The sequence below is a fragment of the Bombus fervidus genome, chromosome 16 (assembly GCF_041682495.2).
Source record: "Bombus fervidus isolate BK054 chromosome 16, iyBomFerv1, whole genome shotgun sequence".
NCBI classification, from domain to species: Eukaryota; Metazoa; Arthropoda; class Insecta; order Hymenoptera; family Apidae; genus Bombus; species Bombus fervidus.
The window spans coordinates 1415718-1440855 of record NC_091532.1 but is presented as its reverse complement, the minus strand read 5'-3'; the positions used below and the strand labels follow the sequence as shown (position 1 = coordinate 1440855).

The 25138-nt window shown below is 34.6% G+C and overlaps 2 protein-coding genes, 1 long non-coding RNA gene and 4 other non-coding genes across 8 annotated transcripts; 3 read left to right on the top strand and 4 right to left on the bottom strand.

Annotated features, from left to right (window-relative positions):
• Nucleotides 1-3012: 3012 nt before the first annotated feature.
• LOC139995631 (spermine oxidase) lies at nucleotides 3013-7417 on the bottom strand. The gene is made up of 6 exons (XM_072019264.1): nucleotides 7155-7417; nucleotides 6428-6778; nucleotides 5831-6022; nucleotides 4335-4660; nucleotides 3520-3798; nucleotides 3013-3365 (listed from the first exon to the last, which is right to left on the bottom strand). The coding sequence occupies exons 1-6, from the start codon at nucleotides 7280-7282 to the stop codon at nucleotides 3193-3195; spliced, it is 1449 nt and encodes a 482-aa protein (XP_071875365.1). The 5' UTR covers nucleotides 7283-7417; the 3' UTR covers nucleotides 3013-3192.
• Nucleotides 5943-7309, top strand: LOC139995632 (uncharacterized). The gene is made up of 3 exons (XR_011802023.1): nucleotides 5943-6236; nucleotides 6402-6800; nucleotides 7190-7309. It is a non-coding gene; the product is annotated as an uncharacterized lncRNA (long non-coding RNA).
• A 1324-nt stretch (nucleotides 7418-8741) lies between the features above and the next one.
• On the bottom strand, nucleotides 8742-14649 carry LOC139995501 (3,4-dihydroxyphenylacetaldehyde synthase). 2 transcript variants are annotated; one of them, XM_072019051.1, is made up of 8 exons: nucleotides 14359-14649; nucleotides 13388-13621; nucleotides 11854-11983; nucleotides 11145-11405; nucleotides 10858-10975; nucleotides 10674-10779; nucleotides 10354-10554; nucleotides 8742-9460 (listed from the first exon to the last, which is right to left on the bottom strand). In XM_072019051.1, exons 1-8 carry the CDS (start codon nucleotides 14557-14559, stop codon nucleotides 9158-9160), a joined length of 1554 nt encoding a protein of 517 aa, XP_071875152.1. In that variant the 5' UTR covers nucleotides 14560-14649; the 3' UTR covers nucleotides 8742-9157. The 2 variants fall into 2 exon arrangements, 1 of the variants encoding a protein (XP_071875152.1); XR_011801982.1 differs by having other exon boundaries at nucleotides 9326-9460; nucleotides 10670-10779.
• Trnap-agg (transfer RNA proline (anticodon AGG)) lies at nucleotides 12390-12461 on the top strand. The gene has a single exon. It is a non-coding gene; the product is annotated as a tRNA-Pro (tRNA).
• LOC139995982 (U5 spliceosomal RNA) lies at nucleotides 12824-12945 on the bottom strand. Its single transcript, XR_011802107.1, has one exon. It is a non-coding gene; the product is annotated as a U5 spliceosomal RNA (small nuclear RNA).
• Nucleotides 14650-18602: 3953 nt separating the features above from the next.
• Nucleotides 18603-18674, bottom strand: Trnap-cgg (transfer RNA proline (anticodon CGG)). The gene has a single exon. It is a non-coding gene; the product is annotated as a tRNA-Pro (tRNA).
• A 1606-nt stretch (nucleotides 18675-20280) lies between these two features.
• Nucleotides 20281-20353, top strand: Trnaa-agc (transfer RNA alanine (anticodon AGC)). Its single transcript has one exon. It is a non-coding gene; the product is annotated as a tRNA-Ala (tRNA).
• The last annotated feature ends 4785 nt before the right edge of the window (nucleotides 20354-25138 follow it).

The following is a 25138-nucleotide window of genomic DNA, read 5'->3' as shown; positions in this document are numbered from 1 at the left end:
GCTCGATAGAAGGACCTTCCTAAACCAACGCTAAAACAGTCCGTTGTAGCATCTCGAAGCAGTCTGTTCTAACATTCCGAACCACGCTGTTGTAACCGTCACTCTGTTGGATTTCTGCAATAAATCTCATTGTCGCATACGAAGTTCTATTTTCTTCGCCCTGTTCGTGAAAGAATCGTTTTCGTTCGAACCGCGACGCGAGATCACCGGCGATCCGTTGATTTCGCGATCTTTTGCGTGACACTTTCGTGTCGTACTAATCGCTTACCAAATGCTTACTCGCTAAATTAACTCGGCAATCGCTCGACAATTATTTCGCTCGCGATCGTGTCCGCTTATTTATACTGGTCGGGGGATTCAAATTTGTTTTGGAACGACGGTTGCCCTCGACAGTAACATTGTTTTTGGCTAGAGATAATCTAGCTTTAATTTCGTGTATCGAAGCAGTATCCGTGATCCGAGGCACAAAAACAACGTGAGTCGCTTTCGCTTCGCCTCGTCCTATGATTAATGTGTCATCACACTTTAATTTATTTCAAGAAACAACCTTCTCGATAGTCATCTCGCATGCTTATTTTATATCTTGTCATCGATTGATATTATAATTAATTCTATCTACATGTACATAGATGAATCTTCCGTGTTTACTCTTACGATATGTTCAATATGTTCGAGACGCTAGGCTCGAGAGACGCAGCAGCGAATATTATTTGCCACCGAAGTAATAAACAGACAAGTATTGTCAGTAAAATAAAATCATTGACAAAGATAAGTATTTGCCACCAGATAAAGGGCTATAATTAATGGCAAGGATCATTTGCTACTATAAGAATCTTAATATTCATTAGAGTGTTTGTATTGCAAAACGTTTGATTTCACTGATCTAGCAGGGTAGCAAAGGTTACAAGAATTCATTATTTCTGTGCTTGTCACAGAAAGTGTTACGTCGCGTGAGTCGGTACCTGCGACGTCCCTCATGGTCAGGCCATCGAGGCCTGCACATCGTCACCCTGACGCGCAATAAATCCAAGGAACCACCATAGCCCACATCCGTTATCCATAAAGTTGCATTCTTTTGAACATCTTCGGTTTATGAGTGGTCCCTTAAAAGGGTCCTTAGGTTTATTGCACGCTCTTACTCATTACGGAGAAAGCAGATTTGCCCAGCGAAATAGCGGATTTTTCCCCAGGTACAAAGGCACCCAGGAGCCACAAATGTAGGAGACTTTCTCCTTGTATTTTGTTTCTTGACATTGGCTAGAACCAATGGTCATCGCGGATATTTACCCTCACTTTTCTACCGAAAAGTGTGAACTTCAAATCCGCGTTCTTAGGATCGACATCGAGCTTTCTTCTCAAATAGTACGAGACGGGTCAATCGCTGTTCTAATATCCCTCGGGCAGTCAAGTTCACTGTTCTAATATATTCGACAAAGTTAACCATGAAAAACTTCTTCAAACAATCAAAAAGCAATTTCCAGAACAAATCTACAAACTACTCAAATCCTACTTAAACAACAGAACCTTTGTAGTAAAAATAAATGATGCATACTCTGAAATTAAGGACATCAAGGCAGGAGTACCGCAAGGAAGTGTCTTAGGACCAATATTATACACACTATACACGGCAGATATACCAACAACTGTCAACAGTAAAACACTGACGTTTGCGGACGATACGGCCATACTAGTGAGGCATGCAAATCTAGAAACGGCCGCCGCACTACTACAAGAACACACTACAAAAATAGAAAAATGGCTGCAAAACAAACAAATAAAAGTGAACACCAGCAAGTGCAACCACATAACATTTACACTTAGAAAAGGAAAAACACCAGATATTCAACTGAACGGCGCCCACATAGCACAAACAAAGCAAGTCAAATATCTGGGAATAAATTTAGACACACGCCTTACATGGAAGCACCATATAAAATCAATAATAAACAGAATAAGTGCAAAAAGGAAGCAGATGTACTGGTTAATCAATAGAAAATCTAAATTAAGCACAATGAATAAACTAAATATATACAAAACAATAATCAAACCAATCTGGACATACGGAGTCCCATTATGGGGGACGGCAGCAATGAGTCACATAAGCAAAATAGAAATAGAGCAAGCAAAAATCTTAAGGACAATAGTTAACGCTCCATGGTACGTCAGAAATGAAGACCTACGAAAAGATCTAAAAATTCCAACAGTCAAAGAGGAAATCGCTAGATACGCAAAAAAGTACAAAGAAAGACTTGCAGCACACCCAAACCAGCTGGCTGCTGAAACAAATAAAACCAAAATAGAAAGAAGACTGAAGAGGAAGCATCCCGCAGACCTCGAAATAGAGATGCAATAGGAAACCTAGAAGATGGAACCCCGCTGGGGGTAACCATCCACATGCTATATTTTATTTATTTCTATTTATTTTTATTTTTTTATTTTTTATTCTTTTATTCTCTAAGCTATAACATTTTACCAAATGTCCTTCTGGACAAATTGTAAAAATTTAATAAAACAAATAAAAAAAAAAAAAAAAAAAAAACTGTTCTAATATGCCTCGGGCCGTCAAGTTCTAACATAACTCAGTCAAGTTCTCGCTGCTCTAACTATCAGATCGAACAACCTTCGGGTCCATCACAACGCTTTCCGACACGACGAATTCAAACACGTTCGGTTCACGTGAATTATTGTAATCCAGTGCAAATAAATATACATATATTATATAACTGTGAAGTCCAGTTATATTCCAACCCAATAGCGGGAATTTACGACTTCCGTTGACGCGCTATAACGCGACCGTCTCCCCGCGACTGGACGAAAATACAGAAAGATTGAAATCTTATTACAATAAAATGAACGAAACGTTAATTTTAATAATATGCTAAAACGTATATTCTGTATTAAGATCAACAGTTCGTGGTATAAGAGTACAGCAGAAATATGCATTACAACGACCAAAGATATAATTATCAAATGAAAAATGTCTTTCAAAAAATTTAACACAACTCTCCGTTTCGTGCTTTGCATAAATAATATAAAATCATCGATGTCTTAGTTTCGTCAGATTTCAAATATAAAAGATTTTATTTGAATGAAATGCGTTGATCGGTGTCATCTTGGACAGAAGACGGGCACGTTTACTATGACGAATACCATTTATGGTAACTTCTTACTTGCACGAAATTATAAGCGAACTCAGCTGTTATCGGATGTTTTCGTTGGTGGACCACCGAATCGTTTAGTTAATTGAATTATTCTTTCCGCTTCGCGAATACCACTCAATCTGGCGCCGTGTACTGTACTGTAATGTCCTGGAATCGTAGCTTCTCCGGCGAATAAAAGAATCGGTGGTATAGGCTCGCAGGTACCTAGAAAACAGTAAATTAAGTATTGAAAAACAATATTGCAGGTGAAAAATAAAAACAGACCTCATAGTGGTGAGAACCGCTATAATTAAATTAATTTCAACGTAATGAGAATAATTTCGGAATCTTTAGACGTTTCTCGAATGGATTCGCATACCTGGCAATGGACTAGCTAAATCACATTGATGACCAACGGTACTGTCCATCCCCATATAACTACATGAACCAGCAAAGTATTGATCCATGCACCATTTGCTTCTGAGAAGATTTGCTGGGTAGGGAAGTGTAGGATCACCGGTAAATTGTCGAAGAACTCTTGTTATCGACTCCACCACCTCTTCGTCGGAGCACAATTCCATATCTGCCGCCTCTCGGCCACAAACCCACGCACACAAAACATGTTGAGAAGTCGATAATTCTTCCACTATTGAAATCCCTAAGATGTATCAAAGTATCGATCGGTTATTGAGAAAGAAATCTAAAATAAACCTTTAGTTTATCCAATGGCTTAGAAATAATTAAGTGCTAATTTGAATTTAAATTGAAGAAAAAATAAGCAACGTCGCGGTATCCTTCAAGAATGGAATTTTATAGATTACATAGAAAAGATACTTGAAAAGCAAGATACCGATGAAGGTACAAATAGATTTTATTGAAATCAGTAAATTCTAAATTAATATATTGATATTATTTCGGTGGGAAATACTTCTCTTCTACTTTTATACCGATAAATAATATTACTTTCTTGGCTGGATTGGCCAAAGTATGACGAATTCGGCAAATACGCTGAATGTTTTTAAAAACATGTAGCGACTTTATAAATTTATGAAAAGTAATTGAAACTATAGAAGGTAATTTGTATTTTATTTCTTGCCGTTTCGCTTTGAATTCATTATAATTTCATAATGAGCCGATAATATTCTTGTCAACTTTCTAAACAACTTTGATCTTGGAAAAACCAGCTTAGCGTACCTTTTACCCAGTCGCATCTATCAGCCAGTTCATCGGCTGACCAAGCCAATTTAATGCCTCCTTCCTTCCAAACCCAGAACGGTCTAGCATATTCCAGGAATATCTTATTTACATATCCGTATCCTAATTTGCAAATAGCTTCGACCTTTTCCGCGGGTAACGCTGGACAGAAAAGTTTATCGTGTTGGTGCTTCAAGACACCAAGGGACACTGTGACGATCACATAATCGGCTGGAAATTCTTCGCCATCGCAACACTTCACCACAGCTCGAGGACACGAATCGCTTATGGCGCCCCATCTAATACAACTCACTGGCTTGCAGTATCTAATATAAAAATAAATTTCATACAAACGTAAGTTTGATACCTGAAACGTATCTGTTGGAATTTAATCTTAAAGTTAAGATTAATGATAATTAATAGAAAACCAAATGTATATAAGCGAGTGATATAATTAACAACGTATGCAAGAATTGTTGATCGTTGGCCAATTACTCTCAAACTAGACGTATGTAGTGACCCATGATCACTTAAAATACTTTGAACCCCATTCTCTATACGGTAACGAGTATGACCTGTGTAAGTATGTCCTGTTCAAATGCCTGTGTGGGTGCTGTGTAAGGGTATTTATGCCTATGCGTGCAATATCGTTATATTCCAACGGTATCACTCTTGCACAGTACTTTACCGATTAACAATGCTATTAGTAAATTGATAAATTGCAAGTTATTCTTGCAAGCATTTTTTGATAATAATAATAATATTAGATCATACTTTTTCAAGATAGTTGAAAAATATACAGCGTGATATTTATGAACGCCTAATAATATAGTAAAATTTTTGGACGTATGAACAACATATTAATCTTGAAGAATCTATAGCTTTTTAACAGCGAAGCAACTGATAATATCGTTGCTAAAAAGTCGACATTAAAAATTCATTCGTGTATCTTAAAACTATAAAATACGTTTTATACGACTAGAATTCTACATATTCTGGTATGAGTAGCAGATTGATATTGATCAACGAATGATCGTAAGTTTGGGTGAAAACTATAAAGAAACTAATTTATGTACTGGAAACGCTATGAATAAATTTTGTGACTCTTGCGAAAGATTCGCAAAGAAAATTGAGTTTCGCAGTTAATAGGATTAATAAGAATTTTGAAATAGACGTCCATCGCTAATAATAATGATTAATAAATCTTAGTCTAATGCGATCGTATTTGGTCGAAATTCAGTGGATTTCGAGCTCTGTCAATCACATTTTCGGCAGACAAATAATGTCTTATTTTTTAATATGAGAATACACCAAGACACGGAATTGTGTAATAGAAATAATGAGATTCAGATTGATAAAGTATTTTATCTTCGGAAATAAATAATCCAAGATAGTATTTTCCTCGAAATCTTTACGACGGAGTAATTCTCACAACGAAGAAATAAACAACTTCTCTTGCGAAAATTACATTTACGACAATATTTGTTTCAACCAACTTGAGAGCACAACTCGGCAAATCTCGTAACAGAGGTGCGAGCACTCCGACGTATCCAAGGGGCACTCTCACGTTACCACCAGGTATCTCGATATAACTTCCAAACTGATCTGCAGAAACCAACGACAGATCATCTCCGCAGCGACATCTCACGCAGTTTGTCATCCCGTACATCACCCTGGCCGCGTCATATCTGAAATCGCGAGATCACCGATGGTACCGAAGCAGAACAATCAACGATATCGTGTCGTTAAAAACGCAGTGATGTAACGTAACGTTGATTAATTACAGAATCTTGCGCGCCACGTTTGTATAAATACGAATGTAAATGAACGTGAAATAATGGGCAAGATGAGTATATAAGTCAAAAGAATTGCTTGCGATTGAAAGGTGCGGAAGAACCAAAGGTACGTACGATATAAATAATAAAATTTTATTTGAGAAATTCGACGTATTCTGATCGAATGGTGTGCCGAACGTTACTTCCACTTCTTGACGAATATTTACTATTGTAAATAACGTTTAATAATTGCTAAAAGACCACAACTACTTTTACATCGCTGCTGATAAAGTTTGCAGTTGACCTGGGCAACTGTACCGTTGCTCCTCCGGAAAATTGTGGAGCTCCTGCTGAATTCGAACGCCCATAAAATTCAGCAACGTTCCGTGGGTGCGGCCACAACCTAGAGAGAAAAGAGTTGCCGCCTGTTGCTCGATCTGCCGAAACGTGTGATATGCCGTAATGCTGACAGGAAGATCGATAGCGCGGCCATCGCTTGTACAAAAAAGACCACGACTCGGATCGGGCCTGAAGAGCGGTGGCTTCAGAAGACCTTCTTGAGCGGCTAGCGTGAATACAGGATTCGCCACGCACCCTCCTTCGATCCAGGTTGCACCCATCTCGGCCACCACATCACCCAACCAACATGAATGAATTCGACCTCCTGGTCTACAAACAAGATTCATTATAGGTACCGAGTAATTCGTTTTTAAACGATTAATCGTTTGTTCGAAATTTTGATCTTTTATTTCTTTCAACGACGAATGAAGGTATTGATGAAAATTAAGTATCCAGAGGTATTTAAAAGTCAGTGACATTTATCTTGAAACGTTAATTAATTACTTGAACGAAGGCATAAATGTACCTTTTTGTACAGAATTTGACTGCTAAATAAAAAAAGTAAAATTAATAAAGGGCCTGTGAGAAACTATGGAAATACGTCAACTCGCATGTTTCTATTCGACAATATTTTATTTTAAATAACAATTGTAAGTGTTTGATAATACTCTGGCGCAATTATACTAATTTAATATATTTTAAATACCTATCCGTTGCCTCTAATATTGTGAAATTTTGAAGGCCACATTGCGCCAACCGATGCGCCGCTGAAAGTCCAGCCATTCCTGCGCCAATAATAACAACCGTTGGTTCTGGTTTGCATGGATCTAGCATACAGGGGTCCAACTGACACGTTTCGAATCTGGCTAGTTTCGGACATGGTGGTATATCTTTTTCTTTCCCTCCTTTGCTCGATGCAAAGTTTCTGCATATGCGTAGATAATACGAATTAATTGATTTCACGTTAGTACGTTTCGCTGCTTTCTACAAGTCTGTTACTTAAATTCCTTTTGTAACAATTATTCGTAAGTACGTAAGACATATGTCAGTCATGATTTCTTAAACAAACTTCCTTTTTTCAATTTAATTTTATAAACGTGCTAACGAACACAAATTGTTAGAACACCGTCGTATCTTTCGATCTACCGACCATTTTCTGTAGTGTAAAATTAATAAATGTCGGTCGATTTAATTAGCGATTAAAAAAATATCGATAAAAATGCAGAGAATGAAAGACGTTCTAAATTAAATATTAGAAGATTAACGGGATATTAACATTCCCTGTCTAATCTGACACAGACAGTAGATGGAGTTGTTAAACGGGAATTCCAACCTCGTACAAACTTTTCTACAAAATCGCACGTATCTTTACGGTAAATAAAATAAACGGACTTTGTATCAATTACTCGTTGCTTTTGTTAGAAATTATACGCGGAACGTGGTTAAGAAATCAAAGACACGGGTTTCACGGTTAAGTGGAGTGACATACGTAGGACTGTCTTTATCTACCTTACTAGAATTGCTCGGAATATTCGAAACGATAATTTGGCCCTCTTAAGTAGCATCTCATTGGACATAAATCGGCGAAATCACTGAATTTGTTCATGAAGACGATGAAAATTATCTTGATAAAAATTTAGATGTAATTAAGGTGAGTTCCTTATTGGCGAACGTTGCTATGAAGAGAGCATATCACACGCGCAAACAAACGATCCTTACCGTCATGATGTTTTACTGTCGAGAATATTCATCAAAGCCAACTATGATAAAGATTTTACTTAGTCATTGAATTACGTTAACTAACAGATCACTGAAATGACACAAGTCATAAATTACATAGCGCATACATCTGATTGGATAAATGGGATAAATCGTTGAAATGAAAAGAGGATGTTGTAGCAGGTATTTAAATTTTCATATGCAAAGTTTTATATTTTTATGTCGGGTCCTTTCTTTTTTTTTTTTTTTTTTTTTTTTTATTCACTAAGATATAATATTTTATCAAATGTCCTTCTGGACAAATTGTAAAAATTTAAATAAAAAAAAATGCTGGGTCCTTAAGAACATTGAGGGTACGCGGCAAGGATGTGCACACAACTGGTTGTCATCTTGCTCTCGGCCTGGTCCCTGATGTACTTGAAGTTACATGTACGTGGCACGTGAGAAGATTAAAGTCATCCACGGATTTTGAAATACGATACGAAGATTCAAATTTTTGGAATTTAATTCTTTTACCGAAGTTGGTCATTTTGCTATCGCAAATATAAATGTTAAGGATCAAACATAGTTCGTGTGGACTTAAAATATTTATTGTCGACGAAGATACATTTTTATAATATAATTCAAGTTTAAATTAAATTACAAATTATGTTCTATATTTTTTGTATAGGCTATTGCCGTGGAATATCTCTGTCGTTGTGATATATTTATATGGTGTAACACTCGAACGATAATTATTTAAAGCTGTGATATATAATTTTCAAAAATCGAACATCAAGCTTGTACTATTGTCTCGTTAATTTATTTAAACAACAATATTTTTTCTTCGGTAGCCTAAATCTGTAAATATATATATTACTATGTAATTTTACTAAAGATCGAGATTCGTACAAAATGAATTTTTTTTTTTTTTCTTTATTCTTCCTTTACGTTGTCTCTGGTCAAAGAATCTTTCTGCAACTCGGTGAAGTAACATTATGCAGCACAGTTCTACGATATCTTTTGCGTTTTTGTTTCAATGTTCAAACTTTTTATCCTCGACACGATATCGACTTCCGAATTTTTGAAAGATTCATGTACCTCTCTCTCTGCAGCAACAGTCAACGATTGCAGAATTTCTGTCGCTTGACTCGTAATTTCCTCCCATGCAAACGTGATATCTTCTTCGCGAGTAAGACGGGAACCTACCATAAATCGGACGATTAATCTTCCATGGTGCGTTGCAGCAATTATATAAAGCTTTCTCCTTTTTGTTAGGCGATCGATAAGTTCCTTTGTCAACCGATCGTCACCCTAAAATAAGAAATATTTTTTATGTTCGTCGTAAAGTATTTTTTTCTTTTCAAACTTTTCAATTGAAAATGCATTTTTAATTCAAAATTTGTTCTTTTTTAATTTTGCTAGAAAAATGTTTAAACAATCGCGTTGTACACATATCAAACGATATCCCTCGAGTGTATTTGGTATATAATATAAAAAGTACTTGATATTCTTCAGGGATGTCCGAGATTCTCCCTCTAAAGAGAAATTTCTTCGTAGTTTGTATTTTCTACGCCCGCACCATAACAAAGAATTCAGAAACGCAGGAAACGGCGACTTTACATTATAACATGCGATGTTTTAAACACCGAAATCACCCAGGTTGCACATTGCACATTGTTGACGATTTAATACGGACGATATTATTGCTATTTTTTGGGAAGATGGAATTTCTCATACTGCACGTTACAAAGTTTGCAACTCGGACCTATTCGTCGACGAGTTGATTAACACCTTAAGCGCTCAACAGCGAACGACGTGTCACAAACTTTGACGTCACACGAGAACTCGAGAATAGAGCAACGCACGATGTCGCTAACTAGACTTCCGCTACGATCAGGTACGCACAAGACGCAACACTCAGGGACTTTTGCACAACGTATTAGTAGTTCAACAATTTTGTAAGAATAATTTTTCTATAATTAATCGAAAAATCATTTTTGCAACGGCTTACTATGCGACGTGTTAAAATTTACGTGTTCAAATTGTTAACTTTTAAGCTGAACATTTCTATTTCGGCGTCGACATTTCTCTTTAAAAATTGAATTATGTACAGTTAATGTACTAAATAACGTATAGTCGAGATTTCAAAGAAATTGTAAGAAAATGAATCCGTGATAGAAGCGTCTTCATTTTTTCGTACATACCCTCAATCTGAAACAGATTAAAGACATAGATCTCTCTGTCGTTAGTTCAAATCTACTGTCAGATTTAACATAATTTTCAAACATCTCCGCCATTTGTATCGTATGTCGTATATACCGCTGGATTCCTTCGCTTCCATATATACGAAGTAAAAACCAGATTTTTAAGGAGCGGAAACGACGACCCAAAGGAATTTGCCAGTGCTAAAAAATAATTATTAGCGTATTAAATTTTTGTTCAAATGTAAAATAACTTTGAAACGTAAGACATTTTACGATATAATGGAATAAAGTGAATCGATATTTTGAAGAAAAGTACGTACTCTGTAATCTGGAATTCTGTACTCTGTATTCTGGAATTGGCTATTATGTTTTAAGTAAATTCTTTCTACGTTAAACGTCTCGATAAGTTTCCTAGAATCTTTAACCCTGAAATCATTTTCAATTCTTTTTTATTATCCGATTATCATTCGATTTTAATATCGTGAAATAAAAGTATATACATACCAAAAAAGAGAACAGTCGAAATTAACTAACAACCACTTGTGTGCGTTCACAACAAGGGAATCGCTATATTCAACGCCGGACATTAAATATCGATACTCGGGACAAATGAAAGCAGCGCCTGTAAAAAGAAAACAATATATTCGTTCACAATTAGTCGTAATTCGACATGTTTGTAAATTTAAATTTTAAATTAAAAAATTCCAATATCCTTATAGTATCCCTATTTTAACGGAAATATACGAAGACGAAAAATCTACAAAGATAATATCTTATAAGAATAGATTTACCTGCGTAAGCTGCATCAACGTGCAACCACATATTGTATTCGTTACAGATAGGTCCCAATTCGTCAAGCTTATCGAAAGCACATGTACCAGTAGTTCCTAACGTTGATATCACGCAACACGGTATTAGACCTTTCTCTAAATCCTCTTTGACCGCTTTCAGCAACGTTTCACCACGTAAGACACATTTCTCGTCGGTAGGTAAAAGTCTCATAGAAATCGATGCCAATATTCCCCCTTTCTCTACGGACGAGTTCGATTGATCTGTGTGGCACAAATTTCAAAAAACGTATGAAAACAATGAAACTCGAAATTATGAATGTGAGTAGATTTTAGAGAGTATAATTTCCTTTATACGGTAACTTCCGTTTGTCGATTTATTTTACCATTGTATATATGTAATTAGCTTTTTGGCTTCTAGTCAAATAATAATATTATCGACAATATATAGTTTAAACAGACAGATAATATTTTAATCTATAAAAACAGGATGTTGGGAAACAATCGCAGGCTAAATATATTAGGAGTATTTATATATTAGAAATTAAATAATTTATATATTTAATATGTACAGGTGTAATTATTATAAATCATGATCATAACTATGAATCGCCTTAAATTATAATTTATAATACCGATTGAAACAAGGAGATTTAGGAAAATAATTAAGAGATTAAAATGGAAAACAAGTTTTGCGTTATACGATACATACCAGATGTATATGCAACTAATTTAGTCTTGATCATAGCTTCATCCAAATCTGGGTATAAATGTTTCATACGACGTGTTGTTTGTTCCCTTGCTGTTAACAAAGCTATTAACGTAGTCTCGCTGGCTGATCCCTAATTATTCGACAAAAATAAAAATTACTGTATTAACAATAGCCCAAGTTACCAACGGCATTTTGCACGCACAATTTCTAATTCTTCATTTACTCTAATGCAATTAAAATATGTACGTGTTACTATAATTTCAAGTTACTACCGCATATGAAAGTCATGAATTATTTAAGAGATTTTAACTTATTTACTTAGAATAAATTGTATTACATATATTGTGATATAAACTTAATTAAATTAATTTAATAACAAATGAATTTGACTTGGTTGTAGTACGAACGAATAATAACCTTGAGGTAGAACTGAAACAATATGAAAATTAAGTTACAATAATTTCTAAAACTTATTTCATTTTGTTAATACTGTTATACAATTATCAATTTTTTTAATAACCAATCAATGTGCACATGGCTCGTTGGTCTAGGGGTATGATTCTCGCTTAGGGTGCGAGAGGTCCCGGGTTCAAATCCCGGACGAGCCCAATTTTTTTTAAATTAATGCTACCGATTATTAAAAATTACTAAAATATCACAATAAAATATAACAAAATAGCGAATAATTTTGTCACTTGCAAAATTTTACTTAAATACTTCGTATAACAACTCTTGTTAATAAATACCAAAGAACAACTCCTTCGATAACAACTTGAGAAGCGAATTGACAGGTATTTTTATACCCAACGATAATATTTTGTACATTCAAAGATATTTTTGCAAATTGCAAGTATTTTTCAACGACGATCTGCTAGAAAATTTTTAACAACGGTTTGTCCGTTGAGAGAATATTCCCTGCATTTACCATCGTTCATTCCTGTAAAAGTTGTTATGTTTTTCATTTATAAATGACCCAACATACGTTGGGTACGACAAAAAATTAGTTTAGAGACTCATCAATTGTTCCCCTCCACGGAAATCTTTAGTAAAAGGCGAAAGATTTATACGTGATTTGAAGGGAAACCAGAGTACCGACTGACTCGTTCCGCTGACAGTTATATTATACCAGTATCTACTTCACTAGCGAGAAGCCTCTCCCTCTAGCGTCAAGTTTGTGTACTAATTCGCATTCATTCGTCGAAACGTTACAAGCGTTATTGAATAGTATGTACAACGGCACAACAACGGTTCGACTTATTATTTTAAAGAATTTTATATATTTATTTTTTTATATTGTTTTATATATTTATTTTTATATATATATATATATATTCTAAATTTATTTAAGTAAATCCTTATCCGATTCGATAATATAGCGTTCTGTCGTATACACAAATACTATTTCACAAATGAAAATATTATTGACAAATGTTTTATAAGAAATAGAAATATTATTTGAACAAGAATGAAAACATGTTTAATGAATATTTTTAATATTCTTCTACAGTACCCTTACTTTTTTATAATTATTTACCTGTATAACACCTCCTCCAAATCCTTCGTTACTGTGCAGAAACTGTTTTGGTAATCCTAATAATTTTGCCATCCAATTCAATGTTATTACTTCTAGTTCAGTGCACGCAGGAGAAGCTATCCACGATAATCCTATACAGTTAATAGTGTCGCTTAGAATATCAGCTACGATCGCGGGATACGAGTTTCCCGCTGGATAGAATGCGTGGAAATTTGGTGAATTCCAATGGGTCACCTATAAAAAAAAATGATTCATTCGATAAAAAAGTTGTATTAAATATTTACATGATCGGATAACAGTTATCCAAGAGAAAACGATAATTCCACAAGTAATAAAGTTCAAAGTCTTTTCTGCCTATTATTTATTATCTATTTTTTAACATCAATTCGCGATAAGTAAAATTTGCAAATTTCTCCAGAAATTTGGCAGACTGTATTTTATCTGTTGAAACAGTTATGTATGTGTTTCTTAAGATGCGTCTCCACCGACTAATGAACACGTTGACGAACACTGGTCACGAACATGTTACAACTGCTGGTGGATTCTTCGCGAACATGCTTCTAACGAGTTGAACAGTTTCCGAACGCGAAGAAATAAAATCGTGTTCCTCCGGATCACTACATGTACTTAGATTTACTGCACAAGGACCGACGTATCTAAAAAGTAGATAGTGCAAGCGGGACAAAATAGACAAATTGAAATAAAATAATACAGAGTCGAGGCATTAAGAATTGCAGTAAGAACTTCTAAAATTAGTATGAAAGTTGATAGAAATATTCTTCGTGCGAATCTCTATAATCCAATTTTTGTTCCATTTTTTAATCCCAATTAATCTCGACAGGTCATTTTGTAATGACATAATAAAAAATATATTTCTCTTATGCCGGTAATTCAATGGCGAGTGAAATTACAAAATTACGAAATCCTTTTCTTTAAGGGAGAGAAAAATTGCACGTAATAAAATGTCTTACCCCTGGTAAAATAAAACGCTCGACGTCTATAAGCACTTGTTGCCAATCTTCCGGTTTCTGCGGAGCTTCTTCCGGTATCAGTTTAGAAAGATATCCTGGCTCCACATCCGCAAGGACATTTCTATCTCTGATGTTGTCCGTATAATTAGCCACGAAATCGATCATCGCCTTGCCAAAATCGATAAACTCCTTGGTGTCCATTGTTGGTAACAATTTACGAAAATTAGAACCTTCGGCCGATTATTTCTGTGTTTGTAAATAAAATAGATAAATAAATAAGATGTTAAAAAGGATAAAAAAGGCAACGAAAAAAAGTTATTTGATAATGGATATAATAGTACTGATAAAAATATTTAAAACATAGTCCAAAAATAATTATGTAATAAAAAATGATTGTAGACAAATTTTAATTATTTTTCTTCAACCATATAAAAGATTTGAATCGCGTGTACTGATTTGTCTTACGGCTAAACATTGATATATTTTACTTTCATCCGAACGAATTATCCTTTCTAGCAGAAACTATTTGCACTAACGGATCCGATACATTCGATGCATTCGCAACATTGCCAATGAAACGTAATGTGTACATTTTCATTTGTCAACATGTCACACACAAAACACTCTCAAAATGAGAAGAGCCGATTTACATTGCAACACATTAACGGTACATCTTTTTATTCCAAGCTAACAGGTACACTTGTTTCACTAAATGAATCAACGAATTAAGGAAATATTCTCCATGACATTATCAATAAACAGGACACTTTATTACTTAAAACGGCAATTAAAACGAAACACTGTTATCCGTGGTTCTTCTCAAAGAACATCAAACTGGAATACATAAAATTATGAAATTCGTTTGCTTTTAACATTCACAGGCTTAAAATGACAATTTGTAAATAACAAAGCACACTTCTTTGCTTACGATGCTGTGTATATCAAACTCTTAACGAAACGTTTCGAGAAAGATGTTTCGCTTAAAACGCGGCAATCGGAACAAATACTCACATAACATTAACACCAAATAACACGCGAATCTCAAATTTCAAATAGAAATCGATTTTGACGATAGAAAGGAATAACACTGAGAACTATGACACAGATATCGAATCGAGAATGGTCCACTGGGAGTAACTGACTTTTCTTGAACCGTGCTGGATAACTGTAAATATCCACATATAGAAAACTTTCTCCTGCTTTCTCCATAATTATTAAAAAAAAAATAAAAAGAACACTTAATCAGCGTGTAACACCAAGGAAACTTGGTGAGAAACAAGGAAAAATGGCTAAACAGATCGCCTAACGCGGTTCTAATGTCACAAATCATAGAATTTTTCGATGTTAACAGGTGTTAACCTGTTAACGATACTTATTACGCTAAACGCGCAAAATCTGATACCATTATGAGCCATTATGCGTAAACAGTTGCATAATTGAAGCACGACTATGTTACAAATTTGATTTATACAAATAATTTTGAGAACAAGCTCAATAGTTGAGAAACTATTGATTGTTTATTATATGAAAGAAATCGTTTTTTCTCTACTTATTACTTATCGCTATAAAGTAACGCATACGCGTGTTTGTTAGTTTTCACTGTATCTTTTGTTCTTTTATGTTATCAAACTATCGATTTACGCACAATTTCAGCTTATTACTTTAATTAAATGATCTCTATTATACAACAGTACAGGGAGAAAGTAGAGGCAAAACGATTACAAACGGTGCTCCCGTTTACTTATTTTACGTTTAAAATAGTAATATATGCTCTTCCAACTCCAATATTTTTACATACACTTTCTACACATAGTACTTATCCATAATCGTGTTATACATATGCGCGGCATTAATTTTCTCATCGCGTAATACGCGCCACAAACATCACATTATACGGTCATCTACCTTATAAAAATGATACAGATCATAAATTTAACAAAAAAATATTATTATGAAATTGCAGTAACATGTTTAAAATATTGAATTTGTTTATGTATATTGAAAATATTATGACATTTTCGAATAAAATTATTTCGTTAGTAGAGGCTGCTTAAATTTCTAACTAACATAATTAATGCGATGTACGATAACTCGGAATACACGTCACGAATAGTTCTGTAGAAATGATTTTTGGTAGAACCGGTTGTAATATGCAAAAAATATTTAGCATTTAAAAACAAATAACGTTCTAATTTTGTTCGCTGTTGAAATATAAAAAATTGTCTCTAAATACTCTTCTTGTTTTGATAAACAAGAAAAACCTATAAAAATTTAAAGCATAAAAAGAATGTCCTTGAAATAATTCAGAACACACGGAAGAATATAAAATCGAAGCGTCCAAGCATAACGGCCTTCGTTTCATCAAAGAAAATTATATCAAGTAGAGAAAGGTGTTAAAGATAAAAAAACGAATAAGTAATAATCATTCAGATCGCTATTATCACATTTTCTAATGTTATATTAGCTGTTTAAAGAGTATATATCTTCTAAGTTTGGAAAATATGTTGTATTTCGTATAATTGCTGGTATAACGTTAACGTCATTTTACATTAGAAAAATGATATAATTTAAAACGTGCGAAACAACAAGTAATTAAAACTAGTTATTTTCTCACTTTTCCTATCTTCGTAAATTTTAATTCGTTAGCAATTACAATTTATTAATTTAGCATAAAAAATAAGTTCACATTTCGTTATATTTCTATTTGCACAATTCAATTAATCTTCAATTTATTTTCCAAGTAGACTTTTATCGCGTTCCCCACTTAAAAAACAAGGTATTTAACTATTAACTAGTTTTAAATGTTAAAAATTAATCAAAGCGCGCAATTTATGCAAACAATTGTCTTACATTTAAGATTCGCTACAGATCGATCACTCCACTATGGTAATGTCTATGATTTACGATAGATTTGTAATAACATCGTGTCAACCATCATTTTCCTAATAAATTAATGTAAATTGTCGATAAATCATACGACTGACCAGTAAAGTTCAATAAATTCGTGAATTCATGAATATGAAATTAACGTTAACAAGATAAAAATTGAGTCATTGAATAAAAGTAAATTTACTTACATTAAAAAGAAGTTAATTTCCAATTTGAGCGAAGGGGAAGCAAACTTGAAATTTTTGAGACGTTTCACCTACGACGAGAATATAGCCCACTGACTATTATAGTAGAGCCATCCCCTTTATATAGCTTCGGCTACCTAAGACCATTTCCTATTTACCGATTATAACGGTGTTTAAATGGTCGGTGTTTCTGTGTATACTATCAACTAAATCGATTTTGAATGCTGCGGCCAACCTTGGTAGATTACGACAATACATAAAAGGCAAAGGCGATTTTTCCATTCATTTCCTGCATATCTTAGATTCTATTTGCATCACCTTACGTATATAATCGTATGTAATTTTTATGCGAAACAACACCAATCATGATACAATAAGAATTAAAATTCAGGATATTTCCATGAGTCCTGACGACATACAGTATGGTTTTTATGGAATTTGTGATGGCGGCAACCTTTAACAACATACAGTATGATTTATGTGGATTCTATGATGGCGGGAATCTGTATATTAACATATAAATTATACATAATTTAGTAATAAAACGGCGAAAGTAATTAATGGTTATTTTGAGCAGTGAATAACATTAGGTAGTATTTAGGATAATATTTACAACATATCTTCGATTATTTTAGGCTGCAATCGTACGACGTGTTGTGCTTTCTCGCCAACATTTCGTGAATATTACAGACCTGACCAAATGGAATGGAATAAAAAATATTGATAAATTAATAATTTCATATCAACGCTTCAAACTTTGTTACATTTTATAATTCATGGCAATATTTACACGTAGATAATATAACACAACGTGTAAATAATGTAATGAATGAAATAAATCTGTTAATCCTGTTTTACAAATAGTCCATTGAGATTTAGCTGCCAACTGATGATTGGTGCTTCTTTGTCTACATGTATAATCCAGTCAAAGGAAAAGTAACTTGTTCATTAGATAATAGTAATAGTATAAAATTGCTTAAAATTACTAATGTAAGCACAATTAGTACATTTATAATTTAACTTCATATTTTGTTGTACATTCCACATAAGTTAAACTCTCCATTCATTAACTAAAAAGAATAACGGTTAAATGGAATTATTATACAATTAAATCTATAATTATCAATCCTATGAGTAATTAAGAAAAGAATAAAAAAAGATGTACACCTTGGGCTCGTCCGGGATTTGAACCCGGGACCTCTCGCACCCGAAGCGAGAATCATACCCCTAGACCAACGAGCCAACTTGAAAAATTTTTTTATGTTAATCATTACCAAGCTCTTGATTAAATAAATAAAGTTTAATTATTAACACATTGTTAAGAACAAGAAACGTCAAGTCATCATATTTTCGGAAAGTTTCGTTTGTTTGGAAACAGCGGAAAGTAAGAACCTTGTCGATATTTTTGCCTCATATGTCCCAACCATTTAGCTAGTCGTGTTTGTTTTTTTAACACCTGAAGGTGTTATCACAACGAACAACGGAGGACGGTAATTTCTTATTCTTCCACATTCGCCGTTGACTTTTCTGAATATTAGCCGTTCAAATAGTTCAGACTTCTGCATGTTCCGGAAAATTCAAGGAAGCTAATGGAAGAAGAGCACGCAGAGATAGAAATCGGCGAGCCGATGTCGGTTCGCGTCATCGTTAATCAGTTGATCGACGAAAAATTCAAAAAAGTCAGCATAGTCGATTCTGTTCGGAATTTGGACTGGCCGTCCGTTTATGATTCAGACAGCACCTTTGCCTTTGGGAAAGTTCAAACCTCTGGAAGTTTTCTACCTCCCAAGTGATACGAACCTAGTTAAGAGGTTATAATCACCCTAAGTGCCCGAAACAATATCAACAAAATCTTACAATAGTCTACATCAGAATGTCAAACTCTTCGTGTATACTAAAAGGTGCAAATAAATAACCAAATCATACTACTTTATTTCCTCCTTGAGCGTTAATTTCGTTCAAGGTTCGCGATATCAACCGATCGGTTGCAACCTGACTGATCGACAGTTAGTTGAGAATTCGCAACAAACTGCACTTCTTAACAATCGGCATGAATCGCGCTCAAGTCATCGCTGCTTCTCGTTTCATGTTCTGCGCTCGATTTATGCGCAATTTTTTATTTTAATGAGAATGATTAATATTCTGCTTAAACTGCGATATTTTATAATTTATTTCATAATATATACGTGTATTATTATTAACGTGCACATGTTTATCGTTAAAGCATAAAAAGTTTGTTAAAATAGAAGGTTATAGCTACTATTTTTCATGCAATGTTATCATTATATGTATATTTCTATGATATACAAAGTTAAATTCTTGAACTATGAAAATTACGTTTGAATTATACTTTAACATTAAGCGAATGCAAGTTAACCTATAATTTAGACAACGTAAATGTGGCTTTTCGTCTCATGGAATCCATAGTAAGTGCCTACATTTACTAAGACTTTTCTTGCATAACGTCGATAGTTAGGAAGCAATGAATAATATGACCATGAATATGTGTGGTGATTGTCATGGTCAACATGTTTAATTGTATCACTACCATGAACCAGAACTGTTTTATGTTTCTTATACAAATTCTAACTTGAACATGTTTTAACAAAAGAAAACGTTAGCATTCCTTTATCTAGAAACTTACAAAAATTAAATTTGATGTGAAATGTAACATTTTTGCAGTCCATAATAAACATTTTAATACTATTGCAATAATATTGATTTAGATCGTTCAATATATGCATTTCATGTATTATTACGCGTTTTGTAATGTAAAATAAGTAAAAATTGCATATCATACAAAAATAAATGAATATAAATAAATAAGATAACAACACCGAAAAATATGGGGGGCGTAGCTCAGATGGTAGAGCGCTCGCTTAGCATGCGAGAGGTACCGGGATCGATACCCGGCGCCTCCATTTGAAACATATTTTTTTTAAATAAATTTTATAATTTGCAATTTTTACAAACATAATAATATTTATAATTTTATTTCATCCTCAAATGATACTATCATTAATTAAATACAAAATAGACGTGAGGTTATATGGAGTTTCGTATCTCGCATCCTGAAATAACGACCTTGAAAAGGATCAGAGCTTTTATAACATTACGTTTATTGTAATTAATTCGTTTAAACGTACTCCGTTTATTCAAACAAGACCTTAATTATTACCATATTAATGCTCATTAAACAAATTTCTGGTCATTATCTTCGTTTATTTGAACGTAAATTATTATTATGGTACATTTACATTAGGCGAACTACGTTTGTTCTCCATTCTAATATAAATAAAAAATGAAAGTGGAAACGTATATCTGTTCATGTCTCCACGTGTGCACGTAAGAAAGTGAGAACGAATTCTTCAAAAACGTTTCCGTTGTTTTCATTGCAAAGAGCGAGCGAATGGTTTCATGGCTTTTTGTAAATGTTTCGTTAATTTTAAACGACAAAAGGAAATCGATGAACGAGGGATCTCGTCTGTGGTTCTATTTGTATTAAGTGTGGAGATAACCTTTTCTTAACATACAGATATAATTAAACTTTTTAAGCTTTTTGAACTTAATAACTACAGTTTTTTAATTTTTATTTCTCAACAATAGAAGTACGTACACATATACATACATATATACATGTACATGACAAAATGTTATAAATTATAAAGAGCTAGAGTAATAAGAACTTTAAATGATCGGTATTACAGGAGATGTGACGCGGTGTTCCATAAACCACGAACGACGAGTATGGTTCGAGTTATCTGTGGAGCTATCGAGTCGTAGAATCTTTTCGATAGTGTGTTGAGTGTTTTAACGAGCCGCCATAGAGGGCAGAATAGACGAGGATTGGCGCCTTCTTCCTTTTTATCTTAAAATATTGATAAAATACATAAATGTTATATTATTCTGCGTTGGTAATTCTTCAATTTTAGTAGCTATTATTTATCCTTAATTAATAAAATTAGATTACTAAATCGCGTTAGTTTTGCTACAAAATACATGGTACATATTGTTTAAAGAAATTATTAATCGATAGTTTGACAAATTTATAACTTTATAAAAATAGTATAATTGCTTAAAATTCCAATTTCTTTTAACAATAATATTAATTTATCATCTTTTCAAATGTAATTCATTCAAAGATTGTATTTCTTTTATTTCTTTCATTTGTTTACTATTCCCTCGTACATGTTATCGTCCTCCTTAGTTAGTTACTGCTTTATATATTGCTATTTCGTGTTGTTTCGCAAAAAACGTGTAGAAATAGGCGAAACAAACTTTCCCGCGCAATATGTTTCGCGCCACAGAGTACTGAACTAACAAAGTCGAACATTTTTTGCGTATATGTAAATCAACATCCATTCTTTCTATATAAAATAGTACGTATTTCTTCTGTAGGAAATTTTAGACTAATTTCAACAAACATGTTCTGCAAAGAGAATTTATATGAAGATAGTTCGATGTAATAGGATTGAATTAAACAGCAACTTGTTTACGTCATTGTCAATTTTAAATAACTAGAGCTTTGGAACCTATCGATCGAATATCATTGATATGGTTACTTCTGAATAACTTTTTCATCGAATTTTTAAATACCTAATATACCTAAATAATCGAATTACTTTATCCTCTACATTCATCTTGTTTACCTTTAACCTTACTACTTCAGGTACATTCGACCTATACCAAATAGTATTGTACTTTCAATACGCGTTATATCCAATGTATGCATATTAAATCATTTCAATGTCGTATTCGAAAAATTAAAAAAATGTCTCGTAAGATAACTAATATTAAGTACAATAGCGTATAGGAATATGGTATCACGGTATGATATTTCCCGTCATATATAATCCCTTTTATTACACAAAGATGCAGTTGTAACAAATTTTCAGCTTATTATCCATAGCTAAAATAAGCAGATAGTACAACTAGGAAATTCAATTTAGAATTTGGATTACGAGATTCTCAACGAAATTCGAACGAATTGATAATTGGAAGGTTGTACGTGAAAGGTAATTGTTTCGTGGATTACATAAAACTGCTTAGCTCATAACCACAGGAGAAGAATTTCTATAGCCAATGATCAGAATACTACAATGAACATTTACCGCACAAGGACTAAACAGTGAAAGTATGCAAAATAATGTGGAATTATTTGAAGAATCTTAAAAGGATCATAGCTTAGAATTCGTTGAATTATAGAAGATGGAAAGAAAATGTTGTTTTATGATAAATAAAAATATAATTTAGGTATTATATATTAAATAATATAGGTTAAGAATAGTAACGAACACTGTATAACGGTATCACTATATGTATTAAATTTCAATAATTAAACAAATTTCCTGGAAATGTATTTTTCGCATTCTTGTAAGTATTCATTATGAAAATATATGTATGTAGATATACACATAAGGAAGAAGGCTTTGCTGTAGATTGCAGAAAATATATTGCTTTTCAACTTGATAATAAACCATTGTAACATAAACAGGTATCTACTGCAATAGCGATAAGACATAAGAAACATACAAGTGTTATCGCATCCAGTTTAATCAGCTGTTTTAAGTGGTGAATTCATGATGAATTGAAGCGATGAAACTGATGAAACCCCTTACGAGTTAATGAGTATCGTATTCGAAAGTTCTACATCGAATAATTCCGCATCCAACAATTGTTATGAAGCACGTTGTAGGTTCCTAACTTATAACGAGAATTTTCTTCAGAAGAGATATTGATTTATAATGGGAAAAGGAATAATGATAAATTTTGAAGGTCATGAAGCCTTCGGCGGACCGACAGGCTTTACGATACCTCTTATAAATCGTTAATTACAAATGAACTGTTCGAACCATTTCTTGCCCAGAGTAGCGAAGACATAGCTTTCCCATAAAATCCGAATTGAAATTAGATATCAGACGAAGAACAATTTGACAAGCTTTCACGAGTGTTATCGAGAATACCGAGTAGTGTAATAAGCAGATATTCGTTTCCGAATATCAGATTCTCCAGCTTATTTGATCGAGATAAGAAGAACCAAATTGTCTGAAAATTCTTCTATCTCCGTCGAAAATATTTTATTCTCAAATAAAAAGGTCACCAAATGTACATTGATCTATGTAACTTTTCATTTTATTCTAGTACGTTGTGCTTCTTCTACGGATGTGTCAGAGAAGAGAATAAAAACTACCTTTAGACACCTACAATGTTTTTCATTTCTCTGAAATCTGATCTCGAGCGATATCTTCTTTTCCCATAGCCCGGTTCGATTTGTTAAAGTCCATCGATAGCTCGCGGAACCATCGTTGTCCAACGGACGTCCGGGATTAATGTTCGGCGGACCGACAGGCTCGCGTGTCGCGTGTTTGAACGAGCGCGTGAAAAAGCGTGACGAACGATGTATACGTGCGCGGCGTGGCTGCATCATGCGGCCGCGTCTTGCAACAGGCAACAGGCCACGCATGCAGATGAACTCGCGAGCTACGTCGATACTCTAGCAGCAGGGGTTCCGTCGATTGAAAAAGGGACAGCCGATAACAGCGCGAAGGGTAGATGAAATGGGGGTTCGTTTACCCCTGGAAGAGTCACCCTGTCCTCATCGATCCTCATCCTCCGCCTTCTCCACGGGCGTCTCCTCTTTTACTCCCTGCTACACTCCCTCTCTCGCACCATCGCTGCTACACCATCCTCGCGCGTAGCGCCTCATTCTATTTCTACCTCCATCCCTGTTCTCTCCCTACCGTACACTCCACGGTATCATCTCTGTCTCGCTGCTTCCTCGCCACCGTGCGATACTCTCTCTCGTCCCACCGTTTCTCCGCGTGTCTCTCTGTTGCGCTTGGCCCGGCACTCCCGTTAGCGTCGCGAAGAAATTCACTTTCGCGAAAAAAAAGCCCGCGAAAAATCGATGCTAGCCGCCTATTGGCCGCGTGGCCGGTGGATCGTAGCTGCATTGGCGCTCGCGGCCTCGCAGGCGTGGCTTAAAGATGAGCTCTCGCTATGTCATCGTTTATATTGATCCTATAGTCGGGCAAGCCGGTGTGGAGAACACGAACGGTGCGTGGTGTGTGGCGTGGGCGCGTACACCGACGTCAATCCTCACCAGCACACGCTCATCCCACGCGAGCTGGCCCGTACACGCGCGGCCAAGCACACGTCCACCAGACGCGCGTTCCATTTCCGTTTCCACGCTCACCTGTCCGCGGAACGTCGCGCCACCAACTTATGCCGCGTTTCTACGCACCGAGAAAACAGTTTGAAATAGAGGGGGCCGTGCAAGGATGCTCGACCGTGCCTCTGCTCGAAGATCTTTCTTTGAAAGCAACTGCAGGTGTTGCATCACCGACGAACGCGATTTTCGTTTAGAAAAGGCTGCGCGCTTTGAGTTTAAAACGCACTCTCGCGTATACGAACTGGCACGGCTGGAGACGCTTCGAGCGTTTGTACGCTTAAGAAATATTATTTTTAAATAGAGCGACGTGCGAAGATAGACTATGAAAGATCGTGTTTATTTTATGCAAGTTTGTTGAATGTACACGCATAAATATTCATCAATTTCTCCTGTAGTCTACTTTTTGGCGAAGAAAATTCTTTTTACAGAAAGCGTATCATTTATTTTCTTCGCGCTACTAATTTCAAGCACGTTGACGTTCGTTATATTTCAGTCTAAATACGAAAATCTAGTTTGTGTTTCATAGATTAATTTA

Coding starts and splice junctions, on each gene's coding strand:
- LOC139995631 (XM_072019264.1), bottom strand. CDS start 7,282: ATGCTAGATCCATGCAAACCAGAACCAACGGTTGTTATTATTGGCGCA. Junction 6,779..7,154: donor ATATTAGAGGCAACGGATAG/GTATTTAAAATA, acceptor TCTTGTTTGTAG/ACCAGGAGGTCGAATTCATT. Junction 3,799..4,334: donor TAGATGCGACTGGGTAAAAG/GTACGCTAAGCT, acceptor GATACATCTTAG/GGATTTCAATAGTGGAAGAA.
- LOC139995501 (XM_072019051.1), bottom strand. CDS start 14,559: ATGGACACCAAGGAGTTTATCGATTTTGGCAAGGCGATGATCGATTTC. Junction 13,622..14,358: donor AGCGTTTTATTTTACCAGGG/GTAAGACATTTT, acceptor TTTTTTTTATAG/GTGACCCATTGGAATTCACC. Junction 11,984..13,387: donor TTGGAGGAGGTGTTATACAG/GTAAATAATTAT, acceptor TCGAATAATTAG/GGATCAGCCAGCGAGACTAC.